This window comes from Cupressus sempervirens, chromosome 4 (assembly GCF_028749045.1).
Source record: "Cupressus sempervirens isolate cs-2001-9-10 chromosome 4, ASM2874904v1, whole genome shotgun sequence".
NCBI lineage: Eukaryota > Viridiplantae > Streptophyta > Pinopsida > Cupressales > Cupressaceae > Cupressus > Cupressus sempervirens.
In genome coordinates this window covers 544,415,593-544,437,400 of record NC_143121.1, presented here as the reverse complement: position 1 = coordinate 544,437,400, position 21,808 = coordinate 544,415,593, and the positions used below count along the sequence as shown (strand labels likewise).

At 36.4% G+C, this 21,808-nt stretch overlaps 1 protein-coding gene across 1 annotated transcript in view; it reads left to right on the top strand.

The window, feature by feature from the left end:
* LOC149562341 (Insulinase (Peptidase family M16) family protein) overlaps positions 1-21,808 on the top strand; it is a 333,865-nt gene that overhangs the window by 125,968 nt on the left and 186,089 nt on the right. Inside the window, exon 13 of the mRNA XM_089825868.1 lies at positions 20,746-20,832. Coding sequence (XP_089681994.1) covers positions 20,746-20,832 — 87 coding nt within the window. The remainder of the gene's footprint in view (positions 1-20,745; positions 20,833-21,808) is intronic.

Below are 21,808 nucleotides of genomic sequence, written 5' to 3'. Positions count from 1 at the left end.
TGGACAACACTTAGGAGACGGAGTAGACAACGAACCTATGATATATAAAATGTAACATACACATTGAAAGTTCAACATGATAGGGCTCGTATTTGATAAGTTTAGTTCATCTTGGCCGAAAGGTTCCATTTATTCATTGGCTGCGAAAGTCATGTTGGTCATCAGTGAGCATCTTCCTTTTGTGAAGCTTGTTGTTGTCGTGGAACAAGCATACTTTAATCTAGATTGAATTTCATATTACTCCATCAACACTTATCATTTGGGAGAAAAATGAATTCATGGTCTAGGTTTGACTCTTTCTAAAGAGATGTTTTACGTACAAATTATTGAAGTTAAGCAACACCTCCATTATATACTGAGTTTCCTCCTACGTGGTTGTAAATCTTTATGTACTCTCTTTCATATGAAATACAAAAGATATTATGTATAACACAAAGAATATGGATTGCCAAGGAAGCCACCAATGATAAAATCACTAAATTATCTAAGGTCCAAATACATTTTAGAGAAATATCTGCCAGAATTGACATGAGAGCTACCAAATAATATGAGTGTCATTATTGTGATTACATCAAACAATTTATTTTGCAATGGTAATATTGAAGCTTTTCGAGTACAACCGACAAGTATTTCTACATTGGCCCCTCTCTTGAGCATATTATTAAGGTATGAAATTAGAGAAAAACTATATTGTATTAGGAATAAGTCCTGTATAAGAGAACCTGGTGGTGGAGTTGCACAATGGGAAATGGTGTACAAAAGGAATGACTCAATTGAATTACATTGAAGTTAAAATCATGGGACAAGTTCATTTGTGAGAGTATCTGATTGGTCACTATCCACCACCACAAAAGGAATTTCTATAGATCAAAAATTCTATAATGATCAAACTAACTTAAACATTGAATCCATGGCCAATTATCTGATCCAAACTAAGTACCATTGACTTCATATATAATCCTTGCTTGAGCAAATAAATATTGTAATGAAACTGTTGTCAAATTGAGATCATGAAAATTTGGATCCATTCCAGCACATTGAGTTTATCTTCTTTAGTCTCCCCCTTACCGTGAGTGGAAATAATCTACTTGCTCACCAAGTAATATATAAAGCATTGGCTAAAGTGAAGAATTTTGGTGTCGTCATTTCCTAGAAATATATCATTTAGAAATTGAGTTGCTATGAATTCCTAAGGAGTACATCATATGTATAAGGAGAAGCATAAGAAATTATTCTCAAGAATGGAAAAACTTGATAATTTATTACCGTAATACTTCAACTAGTTTTTCCTTCCACCATATACAACTGATGGGTATTATGATTATATGCTAATCTAGAACATTGTGGAATTATGAGTACATATTACAATTTTGCATTCGCTTCAAATTAAAGGTTGTTGCAATCAAGAATGGTCTACTAATATGATCAATTAGAGTTGTAAGCTTGGAAGACACATTATGCCAAAATTAAACTAAGTAGAAAACTCAATGATAAACAAATAAGGAAACTAATTGAATGTACCGTGGGGACATTAAATTGCTAATATATATAGGCAAGGGTGTCAAGTTAATGGAAAATATGGTGATAGTGACGGGAGCCATGATTATACAAGAGCTACTACTGCTGTTAAGGCAACTTTAAAGGTGAGTGAAAATTGATTGATTGTCTCGCATTGGACTTGATAGTGACTAAAAACTCTATAAACAATGGAATAAGTGGGAATTTACATTGTGGGGGGGAATGATAAAAAATGTTCCATTCCCACTTGAACCATCCTTACAAAGGAGATGTTCCATTCTCAAATACCCATGGCCCCTAATGTGTAGATAAGCATTCTTATCTTTTAGATTGATCTACTCATTTTAGTCTCTCTCCTCTTTGTAATTATAAACATACTAGATAAGAGTTATTTACCTTGATCTTTTCCCTTATGTTTGAGGAAATTCTTGTAGGAAAAGGTTGGTACTTTACACATGGTGCCAAATATTGTGTAGACTCAATCTTATGATAGTAGCTGTGATATAGAATTCATTAGTCACTTGATGATCAACTAAATAAAGTGAGGCTTTTAAAGCGAATATCTTTGGTCATTGAGATTATGAGTATCCTTGTATATTAAGAGGGAGTCTAAAGATGCACTTTTGTGATTGCATGCTTTGATGGGCCTAATGTTGTGTACATCATGAGGAAGCAACGACTTGTCACTAGAAAGTCGAAAGATTGTTATCAAATTCAGAGGGAGTCTGACAGTTTATCTCAGGCATCTTTGGACGAAGAGAGCTTCTAAGGGAGCAACTAGAGGATATGACTTCCTAGAACCATTGTTCAGACGGAGAATTTTGATGTGCAATCCCTTGTGATTGATATCTTCTCTATAAGGGAGAAGTTCTAAGTGAAATTCCTTGTAATGCATTCCTCTTTGTGAGAGAGAAATTGAAAGCCCTTATTCCACCCTCTGACTTGGTTCATGGTGGTTACTATTTTGCATATGTGGATTATGTCATGAAAGGTGACGATCTTTCATTGATATATATATTTGGAGGGTTGCTATTGTAAGGTGATAATCTTATCAATAGCTTGACCTGTTAATATGACAGACTACATTAATTTGGTGTCTTGGAGTGTCAGAGATCATGATACTTGTCATGATAGAGTTCATGATAGGTTGATTACTAGTTATCTAATCGACTTCATTAAGTTGTTGTCCTGAAGTGATAGAAATCATATAACTCATATCCTAATAGGATATAACATATTCTTTTGGTAGGCATCAAGGATTTGATACCAATGCACATACCAAAAGAATATAAGCATGATGAATATCATATGATTGACATTTCTCGTTGAAACATACTTTCGATTATATTGAAAGATAACATCTAAGTTGATGGATATATATTGATATCCTTAAATATGTCATTCTAGGAATATCATACTGAGATGATATCTCTTCATATACTTGAGAGCATATGTGTTCCATAACAATCTTCCCTAGCTAAGAGGGAGTGTTAAGTTTGTAGCTTCAGTCTGATTGATTCGATCATGAGATACATTGTTACTGGTAAATCATCATTTACACAAATATATATATATATATGGTTATTTTTATTATTGTTAATATTGTATTTTTATCTAACGATGATTAACCATAGAGACATGTCTCTTCATGAGACATGTCTCCTCCTCTCATATTTATAAGTCTTCAAATATGCATTTGGAATACACCAATAACAATGGCAATGTTATTAAATTTGTAGAAGCGATCCTTGTTACTCAACAAACTCATGGAACAACCAAACTAATATTATCCTTCAACGGCCAAACAGTAACACTGATATCATGATATACCCCATAATGATAAATGGCTCTATCAATTCCATTGATATGAATTATTCAGAACCAATTTCAGTACATCACTATTAAAATATTCAATCCTTCTATGAGATCTTATCACATTTATTATTACTGGTTTTGGTTTATCGATGGCTTAAAGAGAGACTTTGACCAATCTTAAGTCAGCGGTATTTGGTAGTGTAATGTTAGTTACGTAATATGGTTGTATATTTATTTCCAACATGTGCATATCTATCAATTCCACCAATATGTGAAATAATATTTTCTTTTCTTTGTATTACATGTTTCTCGTCATCTATTTCTTTTCTCGGTATTGACTAAGATTGAATTGCTCAGCCAAAAACAATGGTATTGCATGTCATCCTTTGATCTCTTCGTAGGAAGAATACAATATTGTATTATTTGTATTACCTTTACAAGATCAAATTGCGCCAATTTTTATTATGCAATCAATTCAACATTACTCCCTTCGATGTTCGCGTCCACTTAAAATATAGCTATATGCTTCTTTGTTGGGCACAAATTTTTGTAATTAAAAATGAGTTTATTTGTATGCACTGCCAATCTACGGATCTCTCCAATTAAAAGCATATTGGAAGCCCTGCATCTGTGACATGTCTTGATATATGTGTCAAAATTTATTACATTCTGTAAAGAATACTATTGTGGGTCGAGTTTGGATGTAGAATAGGGGCAAAAATGATAAATGCCTCTTAATCTTTCAAATAATAAATGCCTTGGCGCATTGACATTGCAAAACTAAATTCTTGGGAAATCTTATTGATATATGTTAGAGATGTCAGAGAATGTCAGTGGACATTACTCTCTGCAAGAATAAGTACAAATTAATTTGACTCGGGAAGAATCATGGGTTATCAACGCTTAGTATTAACTTCCAATAATTGTGACAATGACCATAACCTAATAGACGCCTTCATGATTCACAAGCTGACAGGATGCTAGCTCTGATACCAATTGTAATGTCCCCTATCAGGACCTCATATAAATTCTCAAAATTTTTGATTAAACTTTTAGTAGACTAATTTCACATCTTCTCTGATACATTTTATTCGTGTATAATGTTCCTTTATATACTTTGTTATAAGAAAAGGTGTCTTTCTGTTAATTCTTATTATTATTTACTAATGTTAATATTATGATTATGTTAGGCAAAAGCCTACAATGCAACAATAGCCTCTCATGTGGGAGGTCTTGGGTTCGAATCTACCTTCGCCTAACATATAATAATAATTAATTCCAACAAATAATAATAATTAATCTAGGCTTCGGCCGTTTACCGATAAAAATAAAAATAAAAATATTATGATTGTGTTATTAATATGTATTTATATTATTATATATGAAAATATATGCTTCAATTTATATAGTTCAATTATTTTAAAAACAATATTTTATTATTTTATATAATAATATATAATAATATTTAATAATCATTTAATTCATTTTCATTCATTATTAATTAATATTGCTATTATTATAATAAAATATGTTGTGTGATATTATATTATAATATGAAATTTAATATTATAATTATATCATTATTTATATTAATCATCCATTTGTTTTTCAATTATATAAATCTAATATAGTGGGAATATCACAATCAAAGTAACATAAGGTGTTCCAAATATTACCCATCATCAATTTGCAGACGATACATTTCTTTGAAGAAGCAATAAGATTCATTTATTGAAATGCTATATGTAGGCACTTGGACTAATGATTAATGCAGAAAAATTGGAAATTTACCTTTTAAACATTGATCCTAGAGTAGAGGAAGGTATATGCCAAATCTTAGGTTACAAAAAAGGGAAACTTCCATGTAGACATTTGGGATTACCAATAGAGCTAATAAATAATGGGATCCCATAGTTAAAAAGATGAATCAGAAGATCGATGCTTTGAAAGGCAAGTGGTTGTTTTCAGCACTACTCACATATAAGAGATCATGTTTGTCTCTAACACAAGGAGCTAAGAATAAACAAGAAAAGAAAATCAGAACATTTCTTGGCAGGGGTCTTAGAGATAAAAAACTAGCACTTATTAAATGAGGCAAAATATGCAAAACAACCAAAGTTGGGGGCCGGGCATAAAAAACCTAAGTTGGCAAAGGAAAGCCTTAGGGACAAAGTTAGCATGGAATATGCATTGAGATCCAAAGAGACAATGAGTCAAAATTGGCCAAAATAAATATTTACAGGGCAGTAACCCCGGTAGTATCTTTCGGATAGGTAAACCCCCCTAAAGCCTCCAAAATACGGAATTTCATATTAGAACGTAGGCAGATCATAATGGACAAAATTACTTGGGATATAGCTAACAGGAAAAAACACTATTTTGAGAGGATTCATGGAGGGGATACACAACATTCGACAATATAATTTCTTGTCCTAGAATAATGAAGTTATGATAAATATTTGGGGAAATAAAGTTAAAGATTACATAAAGATTCCATCGGGAGATCTGACTATTGGATGGCAATGGAAATCCTTAGATGATACACCCCTAACAAAGGGAAGAGAGGAGAGAACTGAAGGAATTTTAGAGATAAGAAACATCACATTTAGAAATGGGGAAGACAAACTGATTTGGTTTGGCTCAAAGTCAAGTAGTATCAAGTTTAATCAGGATATGAGTTAATGAGTAATAACCAACAGTGGCAAAATACTGATCTACCCCTCAACTTATGTTGGGATAAGGTCTGTTTAGCAAAGGCTAGTATGTCTTTATGGGCTGCCTTACGAAAAAGAATTCTGATTGCAGAAAAGTTTAGGAGAATTGTGGTTGAGGGCCCTTCAAGGTGCCCTTTTTGTGAGAAATAATAGACAACTTCATACTTAATTGCTCATCACTGTGGAATGTTGGCAATTGTTATGCAAAAAAATTAAATTAGAAGGAAACATATGCAAATAATTTGTTAGTAACTTTAAAAAGTTCGCCAATGATGTGCAGGGACAGTATATACAATGTCTTGTGGAGAGTTGCTCGTTCCATATCAGCATGTGAAGTGTGGAAAGAAAGAAATATAAGACCTTTTCAAGGAAAAAGGATAATAAGATTGAAGCAGCAATTGTAGAAACAATGAACAATATACTACGAAACAGAGAGTAACTTTACATTTGGGTTAGTAGAATAAAAAAGGAATGGCATCGCCTGCAAATTTCCCCAGAATTTTGCAAAGGTGGGAACAACAACAAAGAAGACAGAGAACAATGGAGATGGGCTCCCCCTCAACATGGTTGGTTCAGACTCAACTATGATGGGGCCTTAAAGAGTAGTCTGGGCAGTGCACGAATTAGATGTGTTGTCCATCATTGGGATGGTAATATATGTGCTAGGATTGTGAGACCGATAGGTACAACTGCCAACAATATTGCAGAAATCGATGCTCTCAATGAAGGGCTATTTATTTGCAAAGATTTGGAGACCTCTCCTACCATATTTGAAGGAAAAGAGTGGACCTCTCCTACCTTCATTTCCATATAACACTTAAGCAACTCGTGGATCCTCAAAGTCCAATAAGCAATCTTTGTTGCTGTCATAACCTTACTAGGCTTTAGATTGGCTGCAAGGTCTATGTCTTCATCTTCTCTTGCTTGAATGAACTCCTTCCTACCCATCATCATCACATTAGATCCCATGGTCTGTCCTCTCTCTTCCTGTTTTAATAATGTCAAGATGTAGGAGACTCCATCTTTCTCTATTTCCTCCTTCCATTGTACTCGGCGTACGTATCAAATTGCCATGGTCTACCAAGGATTACATGACAACCATCCATAGGGTTGATGTCTGTAATGCCCTGCTCAGGAGCTTCTAGAAATTAACCTTATAAAGTCACTAAGCTGACTAAACTTTAAAAAAAAAAAAAGTTTATCCAACATTATTTAAAACAGTGCAAAAGCAATACAGTGATAACAGATTACATTCACATAATTATGTTACCAACATAGCTTACATTTCTCCAAGGTTCCTAAACAAAGAATCACATGTATTAAGTTTTGAATAATTAAGTTAAGTGCCTAAGTTAATTACAAGAACATTATTACAAACTGAGGTTTAGGTTGGGATTCAGACCTGATTATTACTGCAATAGGGTAATGCTCCTTCTGGCAATTTAGGGAAGCAACTTGAAAAATTGACAAAGCTTGCTTCCCCAAATTGCGCAAAGCGAGCTACCATACGCACTATATGACAATGCGCAATTGAACTGGGCACCTGAAAAAGATCATGAACATGAGAGTCGAAAGTAAAACCATATGTACTTGGCATCGTGGACACATCCCAAAAATCCTCTGCGAGCCCTATTTGAAATCTGGATGCACTAGAAGGATCCCAAGTATTGAACAAAAACTTGTCAAGAAAAACATCTTCTGACATCTGCTTCTCAACTCTGAAGTCAACTTCACCAAGCCCCAATTGGTGAAGCCAATTAACAAGACCCAACCAAACTTTAGTACTAACCATGTCAACACCAGGAACCCAAAGAACACTAAACTTACAACCATCCCTATTATGGAGATAAAAAGATCTGGAGGTTGGCCTTAGTGATTCTCCAAATCCTAGGGACCCAAAGCACACTGAAATCAGGATTCTAGCAAAAAGTTGTTTTCTACCAATCAAGTTACACATGTCTAGAAATAGTCAATTGTATTATGCTGAGTGTAGAATTTTCTCATTGGTTCCCAAATCATTGTAATTTGTTTATTGGCCCACAAGATGGTGTTTTCATGTAATTGGTTGACAATTTGGCATCCCTAATTAGGGTTTGTGAGATTAATCTTGGCCCTTGATCTTGAACCTATCTTTGCCCTTCATTTTAATTGCACAACTATAAAGGCCAAGGCTTTCTCATTTTGTATTGGTTGGAAGGTTAGACAACTAGTGGAGTTAGAGGCATCAGATTAGAGAGCTACAAGTAGAGGTAGGCTAGCCGAGGGAGAGATCTGATTGAATTGTTACTATAATGCTATTAAAGTGATTGGTGATTCATTGTTGGTCTTCATGGTGAATTACTTAATGTTGCTTTGAAGTGTTGCATGTTTTCTTCAATTCTCACCTAGATAAGATTTCATTTTATGTTAAAGTAGTTGAGTTGGATGTAAGAAATATTTGATGTTTACTTAGATTGACTCGAGATTAACTAGGGCACTAGCCTCTTGATGATGCCAGGAGTGCCTTGTGTGGTTAGCTAGTGATTAGTACTTTACTTTAATGGATATTCAATCTTTAGTTTGCAGTCATTTGATGGGATTGAAGAGGAGATGTTGATTTGAAAATTTTGTGAGTGTACCTTAGAAGCTTGCATTAGGTGCATTGAGTCGCGTACCAAATTGCATCAAGTAGAGTCCAAGTCCATCCATACTTCCTTCCATTCATAGTTAGGAGTAGAAATTGTAGAAGTTAAGTTCAAGCTAAAGTTGAAAGGTTAAGAATTGGAAAACCAAAAAACTATATTTTCATTATACATTGTGCAGCCGATTCTATAGAAGTCAAATGATATCCATTGATTGAACAGTGTAAGTCCCCTTATTGTTCCCAACATAAAACATTATATCACTGAGCAAGTATCCACATTTGAAGGGAACCTTGAAGTAATTTCATGATCTTACTTTGCAAGCTTAGCATAAGGAGTTATGAGAGGATTGAGTGTTTGGAGTCTCAGCTTGAAACATTAAGTATTTTTGTACATTGTAGGGGAACACAACTCACATCAACAAGTTTGATTGTAGGAGATGGATTTTCAGCTACTTCTTTCTCATGATTCCTATGTATTTAGTGGCATATCAGATTGTTTATTGTTGTACAAGTTCCTCTGCACTATCGGTGTTGATATCAGCTGTTGAGTTGTTTGATTTCGTGCACTCGCAAACTTCAGTGTAGGTAGTGGTGGGATATCTTGTGGGCACCACTCAATTTTTCTTCATTTCCATTTGGGAGAATTTGGGTCACTATGGTCATTTCATAACATTAGTATGCGTGCTTTCATATGATGTCATTGGCAGGTTGTTTGCAGTGATTTGGAATACTCAAATTTTCCTGCACTATTACTTGGTGGCTAACAATGGATGTCTTATTTTCAGTGGTTAGCTACAAAGGTGATTCTTGGATTGTGATTGGCAAGAAGTTTGTTGATGTGGTTTTTCTTGATTCACCTTAGTAGGATATATTACATGACATTGATTTCAGCCCCCCTTGGAGTTTTCAGACCTATGGGGGTCGTTCTAGTTTACACTAGTAGCTTAGGATGAATTGATTTGTTTTATTGTGTGCCTATGATGGGTGTTATGCACTTCCATGGAAGATAATTCGTAGTTGGAGAATTGTTCAGTGTTGATAGCTCCATGAGATATTACCATAGTAACATGGGGACGTGTTCCCCCCACCCCCCCCCTTTGCCCCATGTCTTGGAGATGGGGATGCATTGGGGACTTGGGGACTCCGTTCCCTTGCCCTCAATGGCGCCTCTAGATTCTACCACCTCCGTCGAGGATGGGGGGACGTCTCAATGTTGACTATTTTCTGATTCAACTATTTATGTATGTTCGATGTTCCAATTCAATGTAGTGTTCAAGTATTTAATCTTTTACATCTTTATATCTTTTATTGCAATACATCTTTTCATATGTATAGTATATACAACTCCTCTCGTCCCCCGCCACTGTCCCCCCACCGTGCCCAAATTAAGGCCCTTCTATCCCCTCGTCACGGAAACTTGCTCCCTCGTTCTGCCGCCCCCCGTCCCTTAGGGCGGTGTAACTGTGGATAATACTATCTCCTCAAATTTGACATTTGTGACAACATGATAATTTGGGATCCTGAATTGTCATGTTTGGTGCATTACTTTAGTGGGATTTTGATAAGGGACTTCACAATTCCGGTCATGTTGTTTATATCAGAGGAGCATAGCAGATTGGCAGATTAACATTCTTGAGTTTAATATAGGATCTAGGCATCTGTTTTCAGCATGCAAGTGCAGATTACTGTAGGGCAAGCAATCTGTGGGAAGGGAGAGCTGTAATGTCCCTATTTGGGATATTAGAAGTCATTTAAATTATTAAATTTTAAGTTATCAAGTTATATGAAATTTAATGATGGCTTAATTTAATTACTCAATAAAACATTTAAATGACTTTAATGGGGCTTAGTAAAAATTAATAAAGTCATTTCAAATTAAATAAGGGATAGTAAAGAGACAAAGAAAAGGAATACCAAGTGTCCATTAGAGGGAAAACGAAGAGTCATAGGAATGAGCTATTAAAGAACATTGTGAGGTTCAGTTTGGATTTGCTTGCTTTATGTTTGATTATTGTTTTGTCTTGAAGAATTCTGGGAAGCTTTGGCTTTCAGTTTTGAAAACTAGAGGGCGGAAACCTTCAAGATTCCTCAGTGGATTGGATGGAAACCAAACTCCTCTTCGGAGGGGGATTGGAGTTCATGGCTTGGCAAATTGGTAATCATTTCATTTGAGATGAATTTGCACTGATATAGGTATTTCATATTTGTTTGAAAAATAAGGTTGAAATGATTTATCTTCATAGTTAATTTTAGATCTTATTTCATTATGATATTATATGACTTTCATATAATCTATTGGATAAAGAGAAATTAGTTTGCATAAATTTGTGGAACATTTTGAAAAATTTGGATCAAATATCCTTGAGGGGATATTACATCATTAGGGATAATACTTAAGGAAGAAGTGACACTAGTTTCATACTAGCGATTGTGATATAGTCAGATTAAGTCAAATTATAGTATATACTATATGCTATTAGAGGGCCATAGTTTGTAGGAATGCTTGGGCCCGTTTCTTGTTAAAGATTGGGGAAATTAGAAAATGAGGTGAACATAGAGTGTTGAAAATGATAAACCTTAATTCATACTAGATTTAGACAAGCACAGAGAAAATGACGACATTTTTATTGTAGATGAGGTGATTGAAGAACCATTACAAACATTTCTTTATAAGTCAAGTGATTAATGATTGAAATATTAAAAAAGGCAGATAGTAATATATCGTGGATGTTAGCATTGAATATCTATTTAAGATATGCATATTGTCTTGGAAGCATTAGAGTGGGCAAATAAATATTTGGGAATTTCATTATATTGGTTTTCGAATATCGTGAGTATTGCAAGTGGTGTTGTCAGTAAATTCTATATTGTAGCCAACAGGTAGAATTGTATCCAAAAGGGCGCGTGATAGTTGTGTCACCCCTTTAGGAAAGTATATGTACACCATTCGGAAGGGACTTTGGGACATCACCAGAATCATTATAACGAACATAATCATATTGTAAGCATTGGAATGCATATTGCGTATATGAATAATGTATCTATTCTATGTTATATTTTACTGTACTACATGTGATAAGTATCCTTTTACCCTGTACGGTAAACATTTGGTGCCGTTGTCAGTCGAACTTGGAACGAAGGAAGTGTTATGAAGATTAATGCCTAATTTGCTTAGTAAGGATAGGAATAAGATAAATGATAAGGATGAAATACGCACAACACGGGAAGTTTTAATTTTAGCACAACAGGCGGATCGCAGACATAAGCTTTAGCAGATTACTGACGGACGCCGAGGGGGTGAAGGAGCACAGACAGAGGGAGTGCATTCACCTAGCAGATCGAGGAGTGCTGAGGAATTGTTAGAAGAGACTCGACAACTATTGAATTTGGTGGAAGAGACAAGGCAGGAGTTCCTTAACTTGTATACGCCAAGGGTAGAGAATCCGAATAGAAGGGAAGTAACTCACACGGCTCGAATTGCTGAAGAAGCATGAGTGTGGAGTGAACTCTTCATTCCTGATACACCCAACGAACAGATATAGGCAGAGAATCAAATAACTTCGCTTGAGGAAGATCTTTTCTCACCAGGTAACGTGGTTTTTGGAAGTAGGGTGGTTGGCTGAAGCAGCGCGGTTGTGCAGAATAGCGTGGGTGCTCAGAACAACGCGGGTACACAACAGGTACCACAAAATCAGAAGAAAGTAGCAATGGCAAGACCAAAGGAGAAATTGTCGAAGTTTAATGGTGATTGGACAACATATCCAATCAGACAATGCAAGATGTGAAACAATATGGATGGGAAATGGTGTAATGGACGAGGATGATTGGGTCCGACAGTTTCCAGCGACCGTATAGGGTGTAGCAATTGATTGGTTTGCGGATGCCGATCTTGAGAAATTAACTACATGGGCAGACGTTAGGAAAGAGTTCATAGTAGAGTTTCGACTGTTGAGGGACGATAGCAAAATTGTAGCAGAAATATACAGAACAAAGTGTCATGTCCCCACTCTAGCTCAGTCTAACAGAGACATGTGAGTCAGCTTATTATGGGGTCTTGTAGGCTGACAGGGTTGGATAGAGACCCAGTATGGTTATTCAGTGTTGGGGACTTGGTTTTCTGGTGGGTATTGATCAGTTGGGTGACGTTCCTTGTTTTTAGGAGGCAGTTCCTACATTTATGGGGTTCATTCCTACTTTTTAGGAGGTATGATCATGCCCAGGGCTGGGTTTCCATGAGATGACCCTTTTGGTTTAGTTTCAGAGGGATAGGGCTTGTTTCCTAAATTTTAGGAGCATCCCTAGATTTTAGGGATGAGATTGCCAGTGGATCTTTGATTTTCAACTTCAGTCACAGATAGGTGACAGGATGATTTTATGGTTTGTGATGTCAGTTGGGCAGTTTGTGGCTATTTGGGTTATATTTTTAATATTTCCTAAGTTAGCGTTTAATATTTAAATAAGGCTAAGTTAATAGCCATTTTGGAGTAATAAGGGAATTTTGGCCTCATCTAGATGCGTATCCCATGTTATGATAGCTCGTTGGAAAGGTCTTGAAATTCTCTAAATCTTCCTCTTTGGTCTCAGGGCAATTCGGTGAGCGGATTTATTACTATGGTGGAAAAGGTCATTTTCTAGTGACATGGTCACTTTAAAATAAGATTTAATTCATTTTTATAGCCAACGCCAATTGGGGGTCACTCTAGGGTTCAAATTGCTTTGCAAGGGGTTATAAGGAGATGGGCACCATTTCTCATGATTATGCATATTTTTCAAACACTTCTTTTCAGATTTGCTCTGCTTGAGCGATTTGCATTCTGGGATGCAAACCCTAGGGTAATTGCTGGCTAGGACATAATCCTCAGCAGCATTGGGTATTGGTTTGTCAGTAGTTTCAACAGTATTCAGGAGGAAGGTAGACGCCACTTCAGCTTGGGCCGACAGTTTGTTTTGTTGGGCATGTTCTTTGGCATATGGGAGGTGAATTCTAGCAGCCGTACACTGCCATTCCTGGCAGCCGTACTTGCAGCCCTACTCTGTCATTTGCAGCACTTGGATACATAGAAAAATCGGTTACTCAGCAGCAAAATCTTGCATCTTATCAGCCCGTTTTCATCAGCCATTTGTGGCGTCATTGTTAGAGGAAATGTATTGGATCTTTTATTTGGCTCTTTAATTCAGAGATCTGCCTAGTACGATTTGTATCAACTTTGACTTTACTGCATATTGTTATTTATTTTCAGACTCTTTTCTTGCCATTTGTTACTTCTCATTTCTATGTGGAATAATCATAAAAAACACAAAAACAAACAAACTCTTCTGCATTTCCGTCTAGTTCTACAAGAAAACATTAATAAACAGGAAAAAACAAAAATAAAATAAATCTAGAGCAGATTTGCAGCAGAGATCCATCAGGGATCTTTCACAAAGTATGGAAAGAACGTAATGATCCGTTTCTGTGCAAGAAGGCTAAAAGATTTGGTGGGGAAGATGGAGATCCCACCGGCTGACAGATTAAAGAAACGATGGTTTGTTGAGGGGCTATGGTCAGCTTTGAAGAAGAAAATGAAGATTGTACCTCTAGCATCGTATGCAGATGCGTATAATCGGGCGATGGATCTAGAGAGTGAACAGAAAACAAGCAAGAGAAGAAGCACAAATTGTTGGACTCAGGTAGTAGTAGTGACGAGGAGTCAAGTAAGAAAGTTCGAGCATTGCACAAGGACATGCTATGGATGATGAAGGAATTTAAAAATCTGAAAAAGAATCCTGACTCGGTTAAGGGGGAATTGTGGTGTACAGATTGTAAGGAGGAAGGCCACACAAAGGCTCCTGCCCGAAAAAACAATTTTGTGATATCTGCCAGATTGCAGGACATTCCATAAAAGAATGCTTGTTCAATATGAAGTTAAAGGGACACCAACAAGTGATATTGACACATGAAGTGTCCACCGGAACAAATACGAACAACGATTCAACCTCAGGAGGATATCGCAACAATAATCGGCGCAGAAGGGGTGGTAATAATAATAACAATATTAAGAATGGAGGCTGGAGTTGGATACAGTATGACTTGCATGGACAACCAATAATACAGTGTCGTGCGTGCAACCTCTAGGGGCACTATGCTAGAGATTGTACCATGAAGGAAACGCCGCAACTATTATGTAGATGGTGTGGTCCGAGAGACCACAAAGATTCGAAATGCCCGAAGTAGGGTGTTAAACATTGAAACATGTGATGAGAAAGCACTAGCCATTACGCGTGAGCAAGCTAAGAAGGCAAAGTACCTTGATGCAGAGGAAGAAAAGAAGAGGTTGCAACAAGTACGAACAAAGTTGGAAAAATAGATGGAAATGGGAAAGTTACAAGTAAAAGACATTGCCAACACGTCAAAGAGGAACTTGGCTAAACAAAACATGATAAGGCAGGTAATGCAAATAGAAGTCCCTATAAAATTAAATGACCTTCTTCTTACAATGCCTCAGTTACGAACGACGATTTTGAATATGACACCACTCCCCAAAGCGATAGAGGAAATAGGAAAGGATGGCAATAGAATGATTGCAGCAAAACCAATGTTACTGGCACTCATGACGGGAAGACATCCAACAGTAGTAGAGATGGGTATCTTGGGAATCGTACTCATAGACACAATCGTCAATGGAGGGTCAAGTGTAAACGTGTTACCAAAGGATATATGGAAAAAGTTGGGACAACCTACATTGTGGCCACCTACATTTCAGTTACTCATTGTAGAACAGCACAAAATCAAGCTGTTGGGAATCTTGATGGCGCAACCGGTAACTATTGGAATGCAACCATTCTTATTGGATTTTGTGGTCATTCTGTTAAAAAGAAAAGGGTATGATGCCATCCTTGGATGGAGTTGGTTAGTACAAGCAAAAGTGAAACATGATTGGAAACGAAATACCCTGTCCATGGAAGGTGGAGGCCGGAAATTTATAATCGACCTGCACACATAGATGATAGGAGAGGAGGCATCATTGTTGGATTTCGAAGGTGAAGGTGGAGGGGATGACGAGGGGAAGAAGAGAATGGAACTTGATGAAGAGGGAGTATTGAGACTGGAAGGAGGGTCTAACAATGATGACTTGGACCTAGTGAACGACCTACTCTATTGGCCGATGGAGGACTACAAGCTCTTTTCGAGCTGGAATATGTTAAGGGTCGACAAAGGTAATAAAGTAGAGGAAAATGAATGTCCGTAGGAATATAGAGAAGCGAAAGAAGGCAAGGTGGTTACGGTTGAAGCTGAAGGAAAGAACATACCATATGGCCAGTACAAGAGGAAGAACATACCGTATGAACCTAGAAAAAGGAAAGATTCCACCGTATGGTACACGGTGAATAGACTGTGCGGAAAGAAAAGGTTACACCGCACCATGAATTTAGTAGAAAGCTAGCAACGGCTAGGAAAACACATTGTACGATCTGCACAGGAAACAAAGAGGAAGGGCTTAATAAAAACTTTAGCAGTACAGAGTAAAGGTTCTAAAATCAAGAATATAGTTATTGACGACAAGGAGTGGCAGCGGACGAAATTCATGGTACCAAGTTTAAGGATTGTGATCGAGAACAAATTGGGAGATATGGAAAGTCTGAGTGAGAGATTATACAATTTAAATAAACTTGATGAGCGACGACTGCAGGCACAATGGGCCACAAAGGTTACATAGAACAAGCGTAAGACACGACATGACAAGCACTTGAAGTTGAACAAATTTCAACTAGGCTAGTTAGTTTTAAAGTATAATGGGCGTAACAAGATCAGACCAGGTAAATTTAAAGTTAAATGGGGTGGACTATTGCGAAGTTGGCAATAGTGGGGTAATCAAATTATGGACGCTCGACGGGAAGGAAGTGCCCAATGCAGTGAATGGGTCGAAACTAAAAATCTACCATGAAAGAAGTAATGTGCCTCCGTAGATGAACTCAGAGAGAATTTAAAAATAATAGATAAATAAGGTATAGATATAAAGTAAATGTAAATAATGTAAAATTGCAATGGGTTAATAGAGCACTGATAAAGGAATAAATTGAATGCCATCAAGTGAAAAGTAGATGATACTGTACGACCACTAGGATAGAGAGAGAAGGTCGAACAAACCACCGTACGAATGTTCACAACACAGGGAAGGTACCGTACGGTCACCACATACAAAAGGAACCGTGAGGCTAGCACCGTACGATCCTAGGACCAATCAAGAAACACCGTATGATAGGTAATTATAGGCACATTGTGGTTGTTGAAGAATACCTGATGAGCATTGCATTGTATGACATGTGTGGAAGGAGAAAGTGACCATACGAACATGTGTTGAAGGAAAAAGTTGACCATACAAACACGTGGAAGGAGAAACTTGACTGTATGACCGTACAGTAGAAGGGAGGTGCTATATGAAGTGCATAAAAACAAAAGCAAGAGCCTACCATACGAGGAGATAAGAAAGGAAGTACATACGACTACCAGAAACGGATACTATACAAAGCATGTAAGACACCTTACGACGGTGATAGAAGGGCAGAGTCAGGACACTTAAAACCACCATAGAGTCATGTAGAGAGTGTATTGTGTGGCTTACCATAGAACAGAGCCATATGGCCTATTAGGAGATAGCTTACTAAAGGATTTTTGAAACACCACCATACGGCCTGGGGCAATCAGAGAAAAGCACCGTACGGTTACAAGGAAAGCATAAAAAGACAGAGAAGCATCACTGTACATTACAAACAGGATAAGTGGAATCCCGTATAGAATACACAAGGAGTCATAAGAAGTGCCATATGGACTGGAGGCCAACAGATACAAAGCATTGTACGGCCAAGGAGTGCTACTAAACAGAGAACAAGAAGCCACCGTATGGACAGCTCTAGAAAGAAGAAGCCAATCGTACGGCCATACGGCATAAGAAAGACATTATCGTACAATAGTCAAAGTGATCACCGTATGGTAGAGGTGGGATACCGTATGGACTTGCCCATTCAGAACGTAAGGACAAGAGAGTGTCGTATACCGTATGACAACCATAGAGAAGTTATAAAAAAGATACAAGAGACGACCACCGTACAGACATAGAAGAAGGGTGAAAGGAGGTTCTAAAAAAAAAACAAAAAAAAATGATGACAAATCAAAACTATTCATAATGAATAACATATGGCGCCGAAGGGAAAGACATAAATAGGTAGTGAAGAAAACATAAGCAGTTGGCAGAAAGAGTATGGGATCAGAAGAAAATCACAAAAACGGTGTGTTCCATGGACTTTTGTGTGGGTTTGAGGGTGCTAATTTGGTCTTGGTAGCGGGGGCACTGCCCCTCGACCTCCAATCAGTTTAGTTATTAGTCGTGGGAAGTGTGACCAGTTGATGAGACCTGGAGTTGCTATAGGCATAGAGTGTCTGTGTGCTAGAGGTGGAGAGAGCACTTGAGCAAGCTTTTTGAGAGGGCCACTACGCTTTGAGGCACTCAGAGTAGGTGTCGGTTGGGCTTGAGGTTGTCTTGGTGGATGCATAGAGAGCTCGGGAGGAGCTGACCATCCAATTGGAGGCAGTAGAGCGACACTTGGCTCAGTGTACCCAAGCATTGGAAGTAGAGAAGGCGGCATGGGTGGCTATCAAGGTCGGCTAGGGAGATAGCATTGTGTTAGTAGAGGCTACAGATACAAGGTGTTTTTGGAGACCAGTTTGGTGTAGGCACGGGAGGAATGTGAATGTGATGTGAAGGAAAAAGATCTATCCTGTTATAGTTAGTCACAGTTAATGTATTCTATTTTGTTAATTTGTCTCGGTAATTTTGTAATTGTTGTCCGAAGACGACTTTACTTTTTGGGGGGGATGATGTTGTCGGTAAATTCTATATTGTAGTTGACGAGTAGAATTGTATCTGAAAGGGCGCATGACGGTTGAGTCACCCCTTCAGGAAAATATATGTACACCGTCCGGAAGGGACTTTGGGACATCATCAGAATCATTGTAATGAACATAATGATATTGTAAGCATTGGAGTGCATATTGCATATATGAATAAAGTATCTGTTCTGTGTTATATTTTACTGTACTACATGTGATAAGTATCCTTTTACCTTGTATGGTAAACAAGTGGTATTTTTCATGGAAAATGATCTAACAATCACCAACGTCATTTTAGGTCATCGGTTTAGTCTTCCAACGTAACAAACATAGTAAGAAACTCTGTGTGATGGCAGTTTGGATATTGTTTCCTGGATGGCTATGTGGTTTTGCAGTGTGTAGACTGCTGTTGTCTGTATTGATTCGGTGATTTGTTTGGTGGTTGTTGTTCATATTGGATGCATTTGATTGCATGTGAATTTTTCTAGTGTGGCAGCACAGGGCATTGTATGTTCTTCTTAAGTTGTAATTCAAATTTAATAGCATGTAGCATGATTCTGGGATTTTCTTTCAATGGCATGGTTCTTTGTATTGCAAACTATTTGACAGAATTACTTGGGGAAGATATTGTTAATTTCTGAATAACACTTACACAAAAGTGTTTGATGAAATGTCTATCTGATGAATCTTAGATCAGTGTGAACTGATTTTAGGTCAGAACTAGTAGGGGGCATTACAGTAACTGAGTACTTTTTTATAACTATTGAAATTAAGATGATCGTGAAAGTATAATTAAACAAACATTTGTATAGTAACCTTGGAGAAGATGGTAATTTTTTAAAAACTTTTTAGCATGCTATCCATATAAACAATGTTATGCTGAACATTTTCTGGTTCTAGCGAGGGGAGTGTTGAGGAATACTGAAGCCAGTCAAATGTGAATATAATTTTGCAAGACATTCTAGATAACATAATACCAAGGTTGCATGGGTATGTGGGTACGGGAACGGGAACGGGTACGGGAGCGGGTACGGGTACGCATATTTTTCAAAATAGGGGATGGGGGTACGTGTGCATGCCTAATTTTTTCTATATAATTAATATTTTATAGAAAATATAAAAATCAAAATATCTGTCATGAGTCATGACATTAAGCATTCAAAACAAGAAATTTGAAAATATGAGCCATAAGTCAAATATATATATATGCTATTGCTGAATGTTTAAAGTATTTTTCATAATAGGGGACGGAGGTACTTGGGTATTTCAAACTTATTTAAAAATTACACTTTTATATTTATAAAAAATCTGATTTTATGAGTCATGACAATGGTTTTTCAAAACAAGAACAGTGATAAAGTTTGCAAATGTAATGTACTGTTTTCAGTTTCAGATTTGCTATATGTTTGAAATAATAATACATGATAAATGCTTAGATGCATAACAAAGAAGGCAGACTTTAAACATGAACAAGAAGATCCTAAACCATATGACAATCACATATTGCAAATGATAAACTTTTGACTTGAACAGTGATAAAGTTTATTGTTAATGAGTATCAAAGTTTCAAACTGATTTGGTATTGAATTAAGTTTGATAAACAAGCAGCTAATACAAAAACAAAAAACCAAAAAAAAAAAATTCAGAATCTTAATCAAGGTCCTTAGCTATGATGCTCTCCACCAAGTACCCGGTACGTGGGATACGTGTACCCGGTACTTGGGTACGTGGGTACGAGTACCAGGGGTGTGGGTACGAGTACCCATGCAACCTTGCATAATACTGTTTCGAATTGGAAGATCCATTTATTAATTGCTCTATGTGAATAGTAATTGGCCATTGATTTTGTCTAATAAGTTATATTGGTTGTCTGTGATTTTTATATATGATTCTGGAAAAAAGTGTTTTAATATTGTATATTTTTTTTCATCAATAAGGCTTTTATTTTGTTTGTAGATTTGTAATAATTTGCTTTCACAGTTTGGAACAGTCATATCATCAGTAGCCCTTTACTGTCCTTTCTATAAAATTACGTGACATAAATCACATACATAAAATGTCAGGTCACAAATTCTTTCTCATTCTTCTCATGTTAAGACAACAAACTGCTATACAAAAAATATTCAGATGATGCAATTCTAATTTTGAATTTCACCCTGTATTTTATCTCTTTCGAGGAGTCTTATTGACTTTCTCTTTCTTTCAAGGTACAAGCCATTTGTGAGACAAAGTTCCATTATCAAGATAAGATTTCACCAATCAACTATGTAACAAACATTGTTTCAAACATGGAGGTAAATGATTGTCTATTCATTTTGTTTCTTCTGTTACGTATGGTTATTTTTGATCTCTGAATGTTTATTGAGTCCATGTTTTCATGTTTTTTGTGTGTGAGGCCCTTGTTATTTCTCTTCATTTCCTTTTTATGCTTCTGAAATTTTTAGTTAGCATAGAGAACTTTGACCATGGCTTCAAAATCTTCCTATTTGTAATTTTCGTTTATGTTTTGTTAAGGATTTGTCAAGTTTCAAAGAGTTAACATCGGATCTACAGTTTCATGTGTGTTTTGTATAATAAATTCTGGTAATTTGATTTGTCTGAAAAGTGGGGCTCTATAGGTTGAGTTGCATTACTATCATGAAGCTGAGTTGGCCTAATGGCGAAGGCTTGATTACTCTTTAAGTGGGGGTCATATATTTTAAATGTTACTTCAAATATATGTTTTAGACAAAACTGTGATGGGGGGTTTCTTTTATACCTTATAAGGGTTAGTGAAGCAACATAAGGCTGCTCCGAAAATAGTAGGCCATACACCAAGACAGAACATTCTACTAGTTTAGGACCAGGCATTTACAATTCTTTATGGTTAACTTTTTTAAGGAGTTTTTCTAATGTCATCTCTATGCACCATATTTGACAAAATTTTGTTTTTTTCTCATATTCTTACATCTAGTTCTTCCTTTTGTCATATTAAGTTCAAGTAATTGAATATTTAATATCCACTATGGATATTTGCTCCAGATTTTACCAAATATTGAGAAATTTAAATAAACAATTTGCATGCAACTGATTTCTTTTTTATCAAACAGTTTATATTGAAAATCATATAATATCAGACTGAAGTAGAGATATGAATACTGCCATCTTAATAGATAAATAATTAGAACCTTATTTCAAAACAGATATTAAATGCCTCAATTATTGCAAGTTTGTCTTTTAGATGAAGACTCTATGAATTTGCCCATTTGTGAACTCCATTACGAATCTATC